The sequence below is a fragment of the Pristiophorus japonicus genome, chromosome 10 (genome assembly GCF_044704955.1).
Source record: "Pristiophorus japonicus isolate sPriJap1 chromosome 10, sPriJap1.hap1, whole genome shotgun sequence".
NCBI lineage: Eukaryota > Metazoa > Chordata > Chondrichthyes > Pristiophoridae > Pristiophorus > Pristiophorus japonicus.
In genome coordinates, this window is record NC_091986.1 from 154,903,214 (window position 1) to 154,922,832 (window position 19,619).

Consider the following 19,619-nt stretch of genomic DNA (forward strand, 5'->3'; position numbering starts at 1 on the left):
GGCGTCCAGAATTTACTGCCCCGCCCTTCATTTTTAGCATGATGAATGGAACATTCGGCCATACCGCCTCATTTAATGCCCGCCCCAGGAAACACCTGAAAAAAACAGGCCATCCCAGGATGTGGCAGTCGGTATTGGCAGCATTTTTAAATGGAGGGATTAGGATCCTACATTGCAGGTCATATTGAGCTAGAGGAAGGACTCTTGGCCATGTCGTGAATCTTTGGAATTCTCTACCCCAGAGAGCTGTTGAGGCTGTCACTGAATATATTCCAGGCTGAGATAGACAAATTCTTGAGATATAGGGGAGTCAAGGGCTATGGGGAACAGACAGGAAAGTAGAGTTGAGGCCAAGATCAGATCAGCCATGATCTTATTGAATGGCGGAGCAGGTCCGAGGGGACCATATGGCCTACTCCTGCTCCTATTTCTTATGTTCTTATGTACATTTAGTGAGCCACCAGGAAAGTCGATGTTCATGACTTCTTATGTAACAATGCAGACGTTTACACGATCTGTGTTGTGCCACTTTGAAAACTTGCTGAGCAAAGGCTAGGCATATCCCCTCAGAAGGGGATGAAAAAGAAACATTAACATTCACTCAAGGACATTCACGTACCACATCTTGTGGTCAATACTACAGCAAAATAGGTGGCAGGAAGAAGATCTTGGTCAGCAATGGTGCACGATGCAATGAGAAAACAATAAATAACTTCTAAAATAAGCATATTCTTCTAGATACAGTATATCAAATTTTCAGCTGCATTAAAATGTATTCAAATGATTAAATACAAAGACAATAGAACTGTTGCAGATCTTTTTGAATTATTTAACTCATTTACAAATTGTCACAAAGGCACAGAAAACAAATTTTATTTATTTTTTTACTTTTGTGATTTTTCCAAAACAAGGATCCAAAAAAGCATTCATATTACACTAATAAATAAAGTTATATTTGAATTCCTGAGGAAAAAAACTTAACATGAGAGAGCTCACCTGTTAGATATAAGTGACAAAGTTATAAAACCAATAATACTGGATAATCAAAAGAAACTGTCACAGAACAAACACAATACAATAACTGTCAGATGTTCAGAACACTCCTTTTATACATAAATGTAAACAAGTACAAAATAGATAAAATTTTTCATAAAGTCTGAGGAATACCATATGCTTTTTATTTTAGAAAAGATTGTGTGCTCTATAAGGTTTACAATAACATTTACTAATTGTATCTCCATATTGCATAGATACTTCCAAGTTTTTCAAAATAACAGAACTTGATACATTATACCGTCAAATAAAAGTGTCACAATAAACATGTAAGCAATTAAGCTAAATAGTGACCAGTACCCCAAATCATATTTGGGCATATTTTAATGACGATTGCATAATAGAAATAACTTCCAATATTCAACCTCTTTACATTCTAATTCGACACAGAATGTTATTCTGGATAATGGTCCTTTCCTCTGTACCTCTTCTCCAACATACTTCCTGCTGCCCCCCACCCCCTCCCCCACCCAACATACACACGCATTCCAATTGTAGGTCTTGAGCTGTTTTCTGCAACCATTCCCTTGCATTCCTTTTCAAAATGCAATTGGTTTTACCTTCAAATTTCTAGCAAAAATGTCATTATTAATCTCTTTAACAGAGTGCAGGAGAGCAAATGACACTGTGTAATGTGGTACTGAGCCATACAAGACAGAAAAGTAGCAGGTTTAATCCTTGATCTATGCTGAGTTAGCTGATCTCAGCTATGGCAGCAGTGGGAGTACTGCAACTGGCCATAACATCCGTCAGCTAGGACAGCCAGGGATCCTGCTCCTGATCACTATCCAGTGATTGTGTGGGAAAGGGCATGAGTTAGGATGCCAGAATCGGGCTTGGCTGTGGCAACACCCTCCTCATGGTAGAATATACTGTTAAGGCTCCCACTTAAAATGGCCAGTTGGGTAAAGTACTGTAACATTGTCAGCACCTGTAGAACAATATTCCAACATAAGTCAGTATCATCTTAAGAGGGGACAAATGGACAGAAAAACTGGGGGAAGAAAAAATGACATAATCTGCAGGAAACAAAGCGGCAGAAGGATCCGGACTGAATGTAATCAAGCAGACTAAACAGTTCAGAAGAATTTCAAATCTAGTCAATGTGATTGTCCTAGGAAGAAATTTAGATGCGAATAACACAACTAAATGTTATGTTTGCGCATTTATGAATTGTTGAACAATACTTACAACAAAAACTTTACTTAATGTTATTCCACTAATATTGTAACCATCAACTTAACTGCTGTTGTCGGTACTTTTTTTGTTTTGAATCAAAACTAAACGTTGACTAGTATTTTTTGTTAGACTGGCTTGTGAATAGTTGCAATCTGTATGTCAATTTAACTTTGAAAAATAGAGAAAGTTTATCTAACCCCTAAAAATCACAGCTGTTATTGGGTCCCCGAGAAATGTGTCAAAGTGGAAACAGCAGCAATAAGTATACTGTTTTTTGTAAATGGATGATTTCACATTTGGGTAGATCTTGAATGAAACCGAATAAAGATTTTAAATTAAAGTGATGTCCAATCACTGAATAGTAGCATGTGGGGTTTATCAATTATTAACTATTGAGCTTGATTGAGGAGACTTTGGTAACGCATGATAACATGATATTATTATGTATTCAACTACAACATAAAAGTTTTATGCACAGCTTAATATTTGGCCAAAAAGGAAAACAAACATTATATTATTATATTAGCATTCCTGTATGTGGGATGTGTCTCAATTTGTGTTCCAACTACCTATACATAAAGAGCCCAACCTTTGTACGGACATATTCTTGCACTTTATTTCCATACATTGAGCCATTCCAACTAGTGTTCCAGGTCTAACTGAATAATGAATGTGTAAATGTCTTAACAAACTGAATCTAAGATAAGATTAATGGAGCGAAATTCCAGTCTCAATCATATAATTAATATTCAATTAACAAAGCGTATACACACATCCATTATTCTTTGATTATGTCCAAATTAATTTTAGAAATAAGTAAAGACCACAAAGAATAGAATGCAAGATAAAATTGATAATAATTTTGTATTTTATCAATATAAATGAAAATTCATTAAGTGTAGCTAAGAAACTTATCAATTGCTTTGCAGGACTCACTCAGTTATTGTACATCTGTAGAAAAGCTTACCGTTTATAAATAATTACAACATCAGAAGGTCTCTTCTGTTACCAAATTTCTCAGACAGTAACCAATAATAGTGCCTTGTCAATAATTTTACATTCAGACTATTACAACACATTTTTCACTGGACTATAGTCATTTCACACTGATTAACTGAGAAACATTCTGTGTCCATATTATTTTGTAAAAAGGCTGAAGAAATGGCACTTAGTAAGACTATAACATCTTAAAGATGCATGAATACTGTGGATAGAAAAAAATCAAAAAAATCTTATGAGATGGAGAACACGCAAAGGACACAGATTATAAAATCAGGGACAGTACTAAAGAGGCAGATTAACATAATAGCTTCTCAAGAAGGAGCTTGATTTTTTAAAATTAATATAAATGAATTGACTCACACAGGACCTGCCTGTGGTTTAAAAGTATTCCATAAACTGGTTTAACTGAAAAGAAAATACTGTTCATGCATCAGTTCCACACGCCAAAAGTATACCATGAGGCATAATTCACTCATCAACTCACTTCTCTCACATTTTGTATTGAAAAATACTTTGTATATATACAAGGACATAAAGCAGCATATCAGTGTTATGTAATTTGCTCCAGACCTTTCAATATAGATTATAAAATTAACAGAATGTTTATAAGATAATTGTACATTGTATTGTATTACAGTTACTAATGGCACTATATATAAAAACATAATATACTGATTTACATATTATTGCACTTAGTCATTTTCCAAAACTTCTTTCAGCTTTCTGTATATATTTGCGATCCTGTCTATATATTCTAGATGTATCCAGAGTTTGTTGTCTACTTATTATCTAGTTCTACTCTCTGCTATAAAATTAGTGCTGATGCTAAATAGCGCACATTAAAAAAAAACATTTAGCAGCAGGAGCCCAACAATCATCCCTAGAGGGTACAATATGGCACTAAGACAAGGTAAGTGCTTTCTGTTTTCAACCATCAATCTTGATTATTTTTGTAGATTGTACTGATTCAAATGATGGAACAAAAAAAAAGAAAAAAAACAATTTATAGAAAATGTTACATACCCTCTCTAAACATATACAGGCTGATAGCTTTCACTATGGTCAACAGAATCACTGTGGCCCAAATCTGGCTGATTTTGTTTGGGCTCGCTATTGTCCAAGGGTTTTGGATACCTAAAGGGATAACCATTGTCATCAAAGAATCTTCGGAAGGTGAACTCGTAAAATGCATGTTCCGGATGCTTGTTACCACTAACATGACTAGTTAATGTGTCGGATGTTTTGGTGCTGTCACCGCTGTCATTCCAAGAGTTCTCTTCTTCTATTGGGTCAAAGTTGGAGGTGTCCATGGGATGGCTAATCTTTGGGACATAGGGTGCTGGCTGTCTGCGGATGTCTTCAGAAAAATCAATGAAAGTAAAGAAAGGATGAGCCTTGATTTCATCTCCTCCATTTCCACCCACCCTGTCACTGGCTCCACAACAGAGCTTTGTGATGAGATCTGTTGCCTCAGAACTAAGTTTTACTTGTGGTGGAATGTAGAGTGTGCTCTCCCAATTTATTACCTGAGGAATAAAAGTGAAAAAGCATAGGATTATCTCAGCACCATATGTTAGATTAATTTATACCAAGTGTGAACTGAGAAGCAATTGTTTATTTTTCAGTTAAAACTATCTTTACTGCGTATTCCAAGCCTCCCACCACAATCCCATACACAGACTCTTTGACAGCAATCAGAAACAGGAACTGTGATATCCCATCCCATGGGAGACTGGCTAACTCAGCACAGATAAGAGGTTGAACCAGGCATCTTCCTAGTCTGTATGGCATATACTGGATTTACCTTTGGTGGGATACTTCTCTCGCTCACTTGCGTTCCCACCCCTCAAACAACCTATACAAGGGGTTCAATAAAACCACTTGAAACCACTCCCTATGTTATTGGAAATAAAAACAGAAAATGCTGGAAATACTCAGCAGGTCATCTGTGGCGAGAGAAACAGAATTAACGTTTACAGTCGATAACCCTTCTTCAGAACAGTGGACGCAGTATCCGCAGTATTTTGCCCTTATATTATTGTACCTGCACTGCAGGCACACTTAATAATTTCCCGGATCTACAATGTGCTTCCAGCATTTTATCCGACTCTGATCATCTCCTCACTAACAGTCTGGACCTGAATCTTCACCTTGCTACTCCCCCTGCCTGTTCTTACTAATTTCCCTCGTAGAAGGTAAATGCACTTCATGCTGTTATACAAAACTAGACCCAGTCTTTGCTGAGTTAGCCAACTTATCTGAAGTGATAGTAAGGGGATTGTAATTGATTTCAGCATCCTCAGGCTAGGAAGGATCTGCTCTAGATTGCTACACTGTGAACTCTTCTGTAGATGTCATGTAAAGACTAGATCAGTTTGGGATGTGATGTCTCCCTTCCCAAGTTGAAATGACCACCAATACACGTTATCAGGCTCACACATGAAGAATGGCTATGTTGGTGAAGTGAAGATCCATACTGTGGCATGGCATGCCACGTTCAAGGCTGAATTGATATAGGAAGGAAAGTGGCTGGATAAAGTTGTTATAGCAGATTTAAACTATTTTGACATTTCAAAAATATCACCTTGTATAACAAACCAGGAATTATTCAGGCCATAAACCCTTCTATAAGCCTAAAAATTCAAAATGTCTGTTGAAAACAGTATTTGACTCTCAGAGATTGGTAAGTTCTCTCAAGAGTGCCTAAAGCCTATGGATTCTAGTGTTCTTAATAGGCTAAAGAAAAAAAAATTACCACTCCATTTACACACCTTAATGTGACTAACAACACATTACCTCAGGCACATATCTTAATCTGCACTACAGTATAGTACACCATTTGGATTATGGGGTACTGTACCAAATACATACCTTAATATAGGTTATGATGTACTGCACTAAGAACAATTCTTAAAGAGGGTAATGACGTACCGCTCCAGGTACCTACCTTAATTTGAGTTTCTGCAGGAGTTGGAGCAAGAAAAGGAGGCTGCCCCACTAACATCTCAAAGAGTATAACTCCCACACTCCACCAATCACAAAGTTGGGTGTATCCTGAAAGAGAGACACCATTAATTAAGACAATCCTCAAAGATAAGTAAAAACATGTACGTGATTAACTGAGCATGGAATACAGCAATTAACATATATTTATATCCAAAAGACTGCTGGGCCAGGCCACCGTCACTGAGCAGCCCGCGGCCTGCGAGCACCATTGGAGAAGGCCGGGGAGCAGAAGGAGCACGGTGGCGGCCTGGCCCAGTAGTCTCCGCGGCCCCCGGCCTGCGAGCACCATTGGAGCAGGTCGGGAAGCGGAAGGAGCAGCGTGGCGGCGTACCACTCCAGGGAGCAGCACGTGCTGGAGCAGGAGAACAACGGCTGTGAAGAAGGTGACTGGATTGAATGTCACCAATATCCAGGTTGCTGATTGGAGCGTGGGCAGGTACAGCAGGAGCGGCGAGTGATCGTGGAGCGACGTGATCGGGGCCCAGGAGAGGCGTGAGTTCGGGGCCCAGAAGAGGCGAGGGACCAGGGGCAGCATGGGCCAGCCCACACTGCAGTATGTGTCTCCAGTCGTCTTGGATAATCCTTGCCACTAGACCAAGAACTAGCTATGTCAAGCCCGTGTGGTGGCTGGTGTGCCACACGTTAAAAATATCCACGCACAGGCATCTTCCACCCTTCAAGATTTAGTTTGGAACCTGGGATTTTAGGTCCGTCATTGAAACACCTGTGGCCTATTTCTGTGCTGTAAATTCTATGTAAAAAGTTCAATAGAATTGGTCTGTAACCAAAATCTGTGTATAGATGCCAATTAAGATGTATATTCATTTATTTTGTTATAGTTCCCCCTCCCACAATTGTTAGACACCATTTCTCTACAAAGCAAGAAACAAAAAATGAAGGGATGGATTTTCGGTCTTCTGCCACCCGATAGCACCCCGGAGTGGCGGCAATGGTGGCAGTAAGCACTTCCGGGCGGGTGACAAGCTTCCAGTGCCCGGCCGGGACTTTCGGTGCAGGTTCCGACGGGGTGCGGAGCATTACCGCCCGGAAGAGGCGAGTCGGTGTGAAACACCCCTGGTTGCGACATTGGCTCGATTTTTGGCTACCGCCCGATCCATAATACTCCGTAGAGCGTCCTGCTGGGACCGCCTGTGAAAGCGGATGGTCCGAGCTGTAGCGGCTGCAGTGAGGGAAGTAATGTCGACCTCGGGTAAGTGTGATTGTTTTGTATTTAATTTGTTTTGCGAGTTATGCTGTGGTGGCGTGAGTTATTTATTGGGAATGTTTTTGGTGGGTTTTTTTCAGGTTGTTTCCCTCCCCCTCCTCCCCAGGTCTTTCTTAGAGCACTTCGAGTCCGGCTGTTTAGCTCGGGATTTTCGCTTGCTCAGCCGGCCTAGCGCCCTAAGGGAGGTATGTAACGCCTCCCTTAGCGCTTCGCCCCACACTCAGGGACCAGCTGATGAATTTTGCTGACTGAGGCACAAACTGTTCCCAGGTGCAAAATTTACTGCCCCGCCGCCATTACCGCACCAAAATGAACAGAGACAAAAATCCAGCCCAAAATACGGCCCCTGTCTGTTCTCAGATACCTGTTAGCAGTTAGCTTAATAATCACATTTCCAAAAATGTGGAAATAGATTGCCTGCTCAGTCAGGGAATAGAGTATGACATCGGAAAAACATTTGTTTGTAATTTCAAATAAATCTACTTACTATCTTAAGTCTAACTACCAAGAATTGACTTAGTTGATTTATTAAATGCGGCAAAATACTTAAATTAAGGTTAGGATACTTAAACAAAAGTTTCGAATGAACTGGTATTTAAAATTTCTTCACTAATGTGTTTTATTTTGCAAACAAAGATACCTTTTTAGTCTATCCCACCCACTTCTCCATTTTCTTATTGGTTACCTTGTTCTCCTTCTCACTAGGACCACCAAGTGGCACACTTTGTGACAGTGAGCCAATCTATCTCAGAAAGCTGGAGGAGCTCCTTAGATAGTTCTTTGGGTAAACATGTACAGTATGAGTTTTGATCTAACCGCATCTGCAGTATTTTGTGCTGTTGTGGAAACTTTACTATAGGAAGGATTTAACTGAGCTGGAAAAGGTTACTGCAAGAGCTACTAGAAAGATTAGGAAACTAGACAATATAACATATAAAGAAAGACTCATAGAGCTGATACTAATATTATTGGAGATAAGACTCAGGGAAATAGTGGAGGGATTCAAACTATTACAGATAGAAACATAGAAATTTCAAAATCATAGACGATCCCTCGAACGAGGATGACTTGCTTCCACGAGTTCACAGGTGTTTCGATGAAGTACCCGATGCTCCAGTCCTGAACTCCAATTAAGGAGGTGGAAGATGCCTGTGCGTGAATTTTTTTAACGTGTGATGACCGTCGCACACCAGCCACCACACGAGTAAATAGAAATTTACAGCACAGAAGGAGGCCATTTCGGCCCATCGTGTCCATGCCGGCCGGCAAAGAGCCACACGGCCCTCGGTCAGCAGCCCTGAAGGTTACATATAAACCTACGAACAATGAACAATGGCGGAAAGGCAAAGAGCACCCAGCCCAACCAGTCCGCCTCACACAACTGCAACACCCCTTATACTGAAACATTCTACACTCCACCGCAACCAGAGCCATGTGATCTCCTGGGAAAGGCAAAAACCAGATAAAAACCCAGGCCAATTTAGGGAGAAAAAAATCTGGGGAAATTCCTCTCCGATCCATCCAGGCGATCAAAACTAGTCCAGGAGATCACCCTGGCCGTATTCAATTCCCTGTAGTACTTACCATTATATCTGCACCGGTCAACAAAAGGTTATCCAGTCTAATCCCAATTACGAGCTCTAGGACTGTAAACCTGCAGGTTACGGTACTTTAAGTGCCAATCCAACCATCTCTTAAAAGTGATGAGGGTTTCTGCATCCACCACTCTTCCAAGCAGTGAGATCCAGATCCCCACAACCCTCTGCATAAAGAAGCCCCCTCCCGCTCCTCAAATCCCCTCTAAACCTTCCACCAACCACCTTAAAACTATGCCCCTTCGTAATAGACCCCTCCACCAATGGAAATAGGCCCTTACTATCCACTATGTCCAAGCCCCTCAATATTTTGGACACCTCAATGAGGTCTCCTTTCAACCTCCTCTGTTCCAATGAGAACAAACCCAGCCTATCCAATCTGTCCTGATAACTAACTTCTCCATTCCAGACAGCACCTTAGTAAATCTCCTCTGCACCCTCTCTAGTGCAATCACGTCCTTCCTATAATCATCAATCATAGGCAGTTCCTCGGAATCGAGGAAGACTTGCTTCCACTCTTAGCATGAGTTCTTAGGTGGCTGTACAGTCCAATACGAGAACCACAGTTTCTGTCACAGGTGGGACAGATAGTCGTTGAGGGAAAGGGTGGGCAGGGAGCCTGGTTTGCCGCACGCTCCTTCCGCTGGCTGCGCTTGATTTCTGCATGCTCTCGGCGACGATACTCGAGGTGCTCAGCGCCCTCCCGAATGCACTTCCTCCACTTAGGGCGGTCTATTGCCAAGGACTCCCAGGTGTCAGTGGGGCTGCCGCACTTTATCAGGGAAGCTTTGAGGGTGTCCTTGTAACCTTTCCTCTGCCCGCCTTTGGTTCGTTTGCCGTGGACGAGTTCCGAGTAGAGCGCTTGCTTAGGAAGTCTCGTGTCTGGCACGCGAACTATGTGGCCTGCCCAGCGGAGCTGATCAAGTGTGGTCAGTGCTTCAATGCTGGGGATGTTGGCCTGGACGAGGACGTTAATGTTTGTGCGTCTGTCCTCCCAGGGAATTTGCAGGATCTTGCGGAGACATCGTTGGTGGTATTTCTCCAGCGACTTGAGTGTGTACTGTACATGGTCCGTGTCTCTGAGCCACACAGGAGGGCGGGTATTACTACGACCCTGTAGACCATGAGCTTGGTGCCAGTTTTGAGGGCCTGATCTTCAAACACTCTTTTCCTCAGACGGCTGAAAGCTGCACTGGCGCACTGGGGGCGGTGTTGGATCTCATCATCAATGCCTGCTCTTGTTGATAGGAGGCTCCCGAGATAGGGGAAGTGGTTCACGTTGTCCAGGGCCACGTCGTGGATCTTGATGTTTGGGGGGCAGTGCTGTGCGACGAGGACAGGCTGGTGTAGGACCTTTGTCTTACTAATGTTTAGCGTAAGGCTCATGCTTTCATACGCCTCGGTGAATACATCGACAATGTCCTGGAGTTCAGCCTCTGTGTGTGCACAAATGCAGGCGTCATCCGCGTATTGTAGCTCGACAACAGAGGTTGGAGTGGTCTTGGACCTGGCCTGGAGACAACGAAGATTGAACAGCTTCCCACTGGTTCTGCAGTTTAGCTCCACTCCAGCGGGGAGCTTATCAACTGTGAGGTGGAGCATGGCAGCGAGGAAGATTGAGAAGAGGTTTGGGGCGATGACACAGCCCTGCTTGACCCCGGTCTGGACATAAAGTGGGTCTGTGATGGATCCGTTGGTAAGGATCACGGCCTGCATGCCATCATGGAGCAGGTGGAGTATGGTGACGTACTTTTGGGAGCATCCGAAACCGAGGAGTACGCTTCACAGACCCTTGCGGTTGACAGTGTCAAAGGCCTTTGCAAGGCTGAAGAAGGCCATGTACAAGGGCTGCCACGGTTCCCTGCATTTTTCCTGCAACTGTCGCGCTGCAAAAATCATGTCCGTTGTGCCCGGGAGGGGACGAAATCCGCACTGCAACTCCGGGAACAGCTCCTCGGCCACAGGGCGAAGACGGTTGAGGAGGACTCAAGCGATGACTTTCCCAGTGGTTGAAAGCAGGGAGATTCCTCTGTAGTTGCCGCAGTCGGACTTGTCCCCTTTTTTAAAGATGGTCATGATCACTGCATCTCTGAGATCTCCCGGCATGTCTCCTCCCTCCAGATGAGAGAGATCAGGTTGTTTATTCGTGCCAGTAATGCTTCTCCGCCATACTTCAGTGCCTCAGCAGGGATTCTATCCGCTCCCGTAGCCTTGTTGTTTTTTTAGCTGTCTTATGGCCTTTTCTACCTCATGCAGTGTTGGGATCTCGCTGAAGTAGTGGCGGGTAGCATGCTGCGGAATGGAGTTGAGAACACTCGGGTCAAAGGCAGAGTCTCGGTTAAGGAGATCTTCGAACGGTTCCTTCCAGCGGGCCCTGACTGCCTCGATTGGCGACCAGAGCCAAAGTATTATACAATTTAAGCATAACCTCCCTGCTCTTAGATTCTATGCCTCAGCCAATAAAGGTAAGCATTCCTTATGCCTTCTTACCCTATGTACAGGATCAGTCAGGGATATTTGATCTCCTACAGAATAGTGGAACAAGGAAGTACGAGTATAAACTGAAAAGGAGTAAATTCAGGCAGAATGTAAGAAAGCGGGACTTGAACCCACAATCTTCTGACTCAGAGGCAAGGTTGCTACCAGTTGGTGCCACTTGTGCCCTTGGAACTATACCCAGCAAGAGTCAGCACCTTCAGAGAGGAAGGATATAAAGTCAATTATGATGGGTCATCAATTTAAAATTGGCACTACCAGCGTAAGGATAGGAGAAATTTGTTTACACAGAGGGTTGCTGGAGCATGGAATGCTTTGCAACGGGTAGGGGTTGAAACACCTTTTGAGGAAACATTGGATAATTATTTGAAGCAAAAGATGTTACAGGGCTATGGGAGAGAGTGGGGCAGTGGGATTAGTTTTTAATTCCTCCAACAAACAGCTGGCACAGGTACAATGGACTGAATATCGATAATATATTAAATTCATTATGTGAGGCACACATTTAGTTGAAAACTCATTTTAAATGACAGCATTACCCCTTACTCCTGCAGGCGGTGCTGTGATAGGCATTTCAATGTTAACTGTTTTAACATAGAAACATAGAAAATAGGTGCAGGAGTAGGCCATTCGGCCCTTCGAGCATGCAACGCCATTCAATGAGTTCATGGCTGAACATGTAACTTCAGTACCCCATTCCTGCTTTCTCGCCATACCCCTTGATCCCCCTAGTAGTAAGGACTACATCTAACTCCTTTTTGAATATATTTAGTGAATTAGCCTCAACAACTTTCTGTGGTAGAGAATTCCACAGGTTCACCACTTTCTGGGTGAAGAAGTTTCTCCCTATCTCGGTCCTAAATGGCTTACCCTTTATCTTTAGACTGTGATCCCTGGTTCTGGACTTCCCCAACATTGGGAACATTCTTCCTGCATCTAACCTGTCTAAACCCGTCAGAATTTTAAACGTTTCTATGAGATCCCCTCTCATTCTTCTGAACTCCAGTGAATACAAGCCCAGTTGATCCAGTCTTACTTGATATGTCAGTCCCACCATCCCGGGAATCAGTCTGGTGAACCTTCGCTGCACTCCCTCAATAGTAAGAATGTCCTTCCTCAAGTTAGGAGACCAAAACTGTACACAATACTCCAGGTGTGGCCTCACCAAGGCCCCGTACAACTGTAGTAACACCTCCCTGCCCCTGTACTCAAATCCCCTTGCTATGAAGGCCAACATGCAATTTGCTTTCTTAACCGCCTGCTGTACCTGCATGCCAACCTTCAATGACTGATGTACCATGACACCCAGGTCTCATTGCACCTCCCCTTTTCCTAATCTGTCACCATTCAGATAATAGTCTGTCTCTCTGTTTTTACCACCAAAGTGGATAACCTCACATTTATCCACATTATACTTCATCTGCCATGCATTTGCCCACTCACCTAACCTATCCAAGTCACTCTGCAGCCTCATAGCATCCTCCTCGCAGCTCACACTGCCACCCAACTTAGTGTCATCCGCAAATTTGGAGATACTACATTTAATCCACTCGTCTAAATCATTAATGTACAATGTAAACAGCTGGGGCCCCAGCACAGAACCTTGCGATACCCCACTAGTCACTGCCTGCCATTCTAAAAAGTACCCATTTACTCCTACTCTTTGCTTCCTGTCTGCCAACCAGTTCTCAATCCACGTTAGCACACTACCCCCAATCCCATGTGCTTTAACTTTGCACATTAATCTCTTGTGTGGGATCTTGTCGAAAGCCTTCTGAAAGTCCAAATACACCACATCAACTGGTTCTCCCTTGTCCACTCTACTGGAAACATCCTCAAAAAATTCCAGAAGATTTGTCAAGCATGATTTCCCTTTCACAAATCCATGCTGACTTGGACCTATCATGTCATCTCTTTCCAAATGCGCTGCTATGACATCCTTAATAATTAATTCCATCATTTTACCCACTACTGAGGTCAGGCTGACCGGTCTATAATTCCCTGTTTTCTCTCTCCCTCCTTTTTTAAAAAGTGGGGTTACATTGGCTACCCTCCACTCCATAGGAACTGATCCAGAGTCTATGGAATGTTGGAAAATGACTGCCAATGCATCTGCTATTTCCAAGGCCACCTCCTTAAGTACTCTGGGATGCAGTCCATCAGGCCTGGGGATTTATTGGCCTTCAATCCCATCAATTTCCCCAACACAATTTCCCGACTAATAAGGATTTCCCTCAGTTCCTCCTTCTTACTCGACCCTCTGACCCCTTTTATATCCGGAAGGTTGTTTGTGTCCTCCTTAGTGAATACCGAACCAAAGTACTTGTTCAATTGGTCTGCCATTTCTTTGTTCCCTGTTATGACTTTCCCTGATTCTGACTGCAGAGGACCTACGTTTGTCTTTACTAACCTTTTTCTCTTTACATATCTATAGAAACGTTTGCAGTCCGTCTTAATGTTCCCTGCAAGCTTCCTCTCGTACTCTATTTTCCCTGCCCTAATCAAACCCTTTGTCCTCCTCTGCTGAATTCTAAATTTCTCCCAGTGCCCGGGTTCACTGCTATTTCTGACCAATTTGTATGCCACTTCTTGGCTTTAATACGATCCCTGATTTCCCTTGATAGCCACGGTTGAGCCACCTTCCCTTTTTTATTTTTACGCCAGACAGGGATGTACAATTGTTGTAGTTCATCCATGCGGTCTCTAAATGTCTGCCATTGCCCATCCACAGTCAACCCCTTAAGTATCATTCGCCAATCTATCCTAGCCAATTCACGCCTCATACCTTCAAAGTTACCCTTCTTTAAGTTCTGGACCATGGTCTCTGAATTAAGGAGGGTCCTGAAGAAGAGCGAGGCAGAAGGGTATAGGGAGGAAGTTCCAGAGTTTGGGGCCTTGCTTGCTGAAGGCACAGTTTCCAATTATGGGATCAAGGAGGGCAGGGAGAGGATGCACAAGAGGCTAGAGTCAGAGGAATTGAGAGTTATGGGGAGGGGACTGGAGAAGGATACAGAAATAGGAAGGGACAAAGCCATGAAGGGATTTAAATATGAGGACGATAATTTTAAATTTAAGACATTGGCAGACTTGAAGCCAATGTAGGTCAGTGAGGACAGGAGTGATGGGTGAGTGGGACTTAGCTGAATAAGATACAGACAGCAGAGTTTTGAATGAACTATAGTTTATGGAGTATGGGAGACCAGTCAGAAAAGTACTGGTATTGTCAAGTCACCAGGTGACAAAGGCATGAATGAAGGAGGAAGAGAGACAGGCAGATGTAACCGATGATGCAACTTTCTTCAATATACTTCCTTCTGCGTCCACCCAAAAATCGTGCGCAGTGTGTAATAGGCAGCTAATCCGCTACCATATATTTACCGTCACCGCTGAGAGTTCCAATCAGCTCTTATATAAATGCAAGTTCTTTATTTCTTTCTGCTTTGAATGCTCTGAAAGTAAAAGTGTTACTAGCCATAGTTGTTCCTCGAACTCCTTAGTGTAGGTAAATTTGTTCCACGTACCTGATCAGTTGCTTTCACCTATGCTGAAGAGCGTGGCCATGCATTACATTAAGGGATGAAAAGCGAAATAATGAAGGGATGAAAGAGATAGAAAAGACGGACATAGAAACATAGAAAATAGGTGCAGGAGTAGGCCATTCGTCCCTTCGAGCCTGCACCGCCATTCAATGAGTTCATGGCTGAACATGCAACTTCAGTACCCCATTCCTGATTTCTCGCCATACCCCTTGATCCCCCTAGTAGTAAGGACTTCATCTAACTCCTTTTTGAATATATTTAGTGAATTGGCCTCAACAACTTTCTGTGGTAGAGAATTCCACAGGTTCACCACTCTCTGGGTGAAGAAGTTTCTCCTCATCTCGGTCCTAAATGGCTTACCCCTTATCCTTAGACTATGACCCCTGGTTCCGGACTTCCCCAACATTGGGAACATTCTTCCTGCATCTAAGCTGTCTGAACCCGTCAGAATTTTAAACGTTTCTATGAGGTCCCCTCTCATTCTTCTGAACTCCAGTGAATACAAGCCCAGTTGATCCAGCCTTTCTTGATAGGTCAGTCCCGCCATCCCGGGAATCAGTCTGGTGAACCTTCACTGCACTCCCTCAATAGCAAGAATGTCCTTCCTCAAATTAGGAGACCAAAACTGTACACAATACTACAAGATAGATAGAAAAGGTCAATGAGAACCAGCTTGGATGTATGGCTTAACAACCCCAAAACATTTACAAAGTAACTGTGCGCTTATTTCATGCAACATACTAATATTTTTGCAGGGGTTGTTTTGCTTTATTTTCCTTGAACAGTTAATGTTTCGGAAGCAAAGGGGACAGAGAATATTCGATGATACAAAGAAGACTCAACGAAAAGATCAGCCTAAAGTTGGGTATATTCAAGGTAATGCAGGGACTGTCAGTATTACATCACATTTTGCATAATAATCAAGTAGGACGCTGGTCTGAAAAGTACCGGACAAAAGAAATGAGTGCTGATTAGGCTTTTCATGTATCTTACCAGAAGACACTTGAGTCAAAAAGCCATAAAGACCAGCAAGGTCTTAGATTTGATATCTCGTCTGTAATGTACTGATTGCATTGACCGCAGCTGTGAAATGGCAGAGGTTTTTAAAAATTATTTTGTTTTTGAGATTTGGACCACATTTTATTGGCCATTCCTAATTGAGTGCATCCAGATGAGTGGTAAGTGTTATGTAGCACTCTTGACTTAAGTTTTGTGGAGAGACTTTGAGAGGTCAGAAAGTGAGCCACTGGTGGCAGATTACTCAGCTTCTGCCGTGCTCTTGTAACCACTGTGTTGATATCACTGGTCCAGTTCAGCTTCTGGTCAATAGCGACCCCCAAGATGCTGGTGGTGGGAGACTTAGTGAAGATCGGGGTAATGACTGGACTTTCCTTTCTTTAAAATGGTCATTACCCAGCACTAATGCGATGCAAAAGTTACCTGTCACCTGTCAACCCAAGCCTGGATATACTGGCATGGAATGCTTCATTATTTTAGCAGTTGCGAACGTTGCTAATATGGTCAGAGAACAGTACCACTCCTGACCTACTGATGGAAGGAAGGTCATTGATGAAGCAGTTGAACATGATTGGCCAAGGCACTGCCCTGAAGAACTCCTACAGTGGTGGCCCAAGGCTGCAATAATTGGCCTCCAACACATACGACCATCTTTGTTTGTGAACCACTGTTGGGTTTTCTCCTTGGCCCAACTGATCTTGGTTTTTCTAGGTACCATGTTTGGTTGAATGCTGTCTTGATGTATGGGCATTACAATTGTCTCAGCATCCTGGGTTGCGGGGGTGGGGGAAAATTAGCCAGACTTACCATTCTTGATGAATATCCATGTGTGGTCATTGGATGAGGACAGGATTGGGCTTGGCTGTGCAAAATACAGGAAGAGTTGACACTTGGACAAGGAACCGGGGAACAACTGATATTGTACATGGGACTGTACCTCCTCCAGGAGAGGAGGAGAGGCACAGGAAAAGATTAGAAGAAAAGAATTGAATTAATTTATAAATTTGAAAAAAGGAGTATTTTGCCTGCCGAGGCTGCATTGCAAATAAGACACTGGGACTGAAATTCTTTCGCAGCATGATCCTGACAGTTACATGCCTGCTGCTGAATTCTACTGGTGACCCCACTAAAATTAGAGGGGCCAAGAGAAGTGGGCTATTGACAGTTTGGAACCACATCTGCAGTGTACCTCTTGCCAAAGAGGTTTAACACTCTAGCCAGAGCTTGCTGAGATGGGAGGGAGTGCCTTTTCCTTCCCCTGGAAAGGTTAGGATGCTGCCCTATGTCAAGGGGCCGCTTAAAAAAAAATGTAGTCCTAATCGTTGAGGATTCAGGCTCTGATTCCAGCCTGGACCTGCAGCTGGGCCCCACTTCCATCACTGTTGGGGGTGGTACGCATACCTCTTCTGAAGCTACACTGAGGTGCAAATGAGGGCTAGGCATGGGAACTCCTGACTTGGGAGTTCCCGCTTGCAGCCCTGCCCTCTGATACCAATGATCTTGTAGGGGTAGCTGGGGGCTCAGCCTCACAAAAACATCCCAGAAATTAGACCCTGTAGCTGGGTCCTGGGAAATTTGAGTCCTAGTGAGGTTTGTAGACAATCGGATGGGCACCTGCCAGAGTTGGGGTGGAGTCTGCCTGAATAGCTGAGGAACTTTGACCCCAATACTTTGCTGCTATGTACTTCTTTCAAAAATATACTGAAACTAAACAAGCGTTATGGCACTAACCTTTTCGTACTAGAACCTCAGGAGCTATGTAGTTTGGAGTTCCAACCAACGAGTGAGCTAGGCATCTTTGGTGCTGTCGGGCAGCCCTCTGTTCAAGGGTTTTTAACCTGTCGCCGCACTTACAGTCAGACAAGTCTCCCCAGAGATCACTTGGCTCCATGCTGTCCTGTCTGGCATGGTTCCCTTTTGTAAATTGGGAAACAAAACAGATGAAATCAAAACTCTGTCACATATTTGACTACGATTAGTTTTTACAGGAAACTATTTTGGTTATAGTTCCCACTCTTTTTATTAACTTGAATCTAGATGTTTAACTCCTGCAACCAAACTATGAGAATTGAACTCTCTAGTCAGCATGCAGTTGTGAATAACCTTACTGAACTGGATTAATCAAATTCATTTACACTGGCATATTGGAGGTGGGGAAAATGGAAAGTTTCAAAATGGCAGCTGTGTTTCCAGTAAGGGGCCGAAATTCAGGCATACCAGAAAGCTGACGCACCCATGATTTTTTACCTTTTTTTATCGCCGGGTGCGATGAGACGGCCTTCCGAGTGATTGTCTTCACTTTAAAATGTTTTTCTCGTTGGACCAGAAGTCGGTCATAGTGGGGGCGGAAGTCTCGGTGAGGACGGAAGTTGGGGCGGGACCGAGTCTCAGCCGCTGTCACTCAGTGGCGGAGCGGAGATGACGTCACCATACTTAAAGGGGGGAGCGTTTGGCATTCACAAACATCGGTCCACTGGCCACCAGGGAGGGTTTCGGCCGGGCCAGCGGCCTGGCACCCAAGAGGGGTTGCCATGCTGCCTGTTGGTGGCCCGGCCAAACCTGGGGCAATAATTGGAAACACCCAATGCACAATGGGCAGTAAGCAGCCCTTCAGTGGGTGCTGGCATCCCGGAATGTAGTCCTGGAGTTCCCGGTATGAGAGACACACCTGGAGTGGCAGTAAATTATGAAAGCGAGCCGATTTTGGGTTATTCAGCAAGGTCATCCCATTTGCTTGTAGGTGCACGCAGTGACTGCCCAGTGGCAGCGTACCACTCAGGCCATATTATCGGCCCAATCATGACCTTCTGTTGCATTGCTCTGGAGCTGTAGCTGATGGTATGGATTGTTAGTTGTATTGCTTCTGTTTGTACTGTATGACATATTCATAAAGGTGAGGAGTGACAGTGCTAGCTGCTGTAATATTCTTCCACTGTGTGACTAATCATTGCAAGCTGGCCAGTTCAGGAATGGGTCAGATGCAATGCAGAATCTATTTACACTGCTCTGATGATAACTTACTTCAAATCAAAAGAGTTAAAAAGAAAAGTAGCAAATGAAGGAAATCTAAAGCAAAAACAGCAAGTTCTCTAAATGCACATTTTGGGTTCTCATGAAGAATCATCGATACACTAACTTAGTTTTGTCTTTCAGGTGCTAATTAACCTGTGCATTTCTAACATATTCTGCTTTTACTATAAAAATACCTCCATGCTACCAGTAAGATTTTTCTCTCTGCCAATTTTCTGTTTTTTTCATCCACTTCCTTCTTGAAGGTGCTGTCTGCGGGGTTATGGTCATATGGGCACCAGATGCCCTTTGGTATCTAGAATCATAGAATGTTACAGAAAATCTGGATTGGTGTTTTCCTTCACATGCGCCACCTAGTGTAATTCCACTCTCCTGATCACTCCTCATAAATATTTTTCTTTTTCAAGCAACTATTCATGATTAAAAAGTTTGCAAATGATACAATAATTGGCCGATTGATTGATCGCGAGTCCTTTG

General features: G+C 43.4%; 1 protein-coding gene across 4 annotated transcripts in view; it reads right to left on the reverse strand.

Moving 5' to 3' along the window:
- Positions 1–1,527: 1,527 nt before the first annotated feature.
- Positions 1,528–19,619, reverse strand: part of lats2 (large tumor suppressor kinase 2) — a 135,654-nt gene continuing 117,562 nt past the window's right edge. For all 4 annotated transcript variants that reach the window (XM_070892200.1, XM_070892199.1, XM_070892197.1 and 1 more), the window contains exons 6-8: positions 17,844–18,026; positions 6,182–6,288; positions 1,528–4,760 (exon numbers count right to left, since the gene is read on the reverse strand). In XM_070892200.1, coding sequence (XP_070748301.1) covers positions 4,263–4,760; positions 6,182–6,288; positions 17,844–18,026 — 788 coding nt within the window. In that variant the 3' untranslated portion in view covers positions 1,528–4,262. The remainder of the gene's footprint in view (positions 4,761–6,181; positions 6,289–17,843; positions 18,027–19,619) is intronic.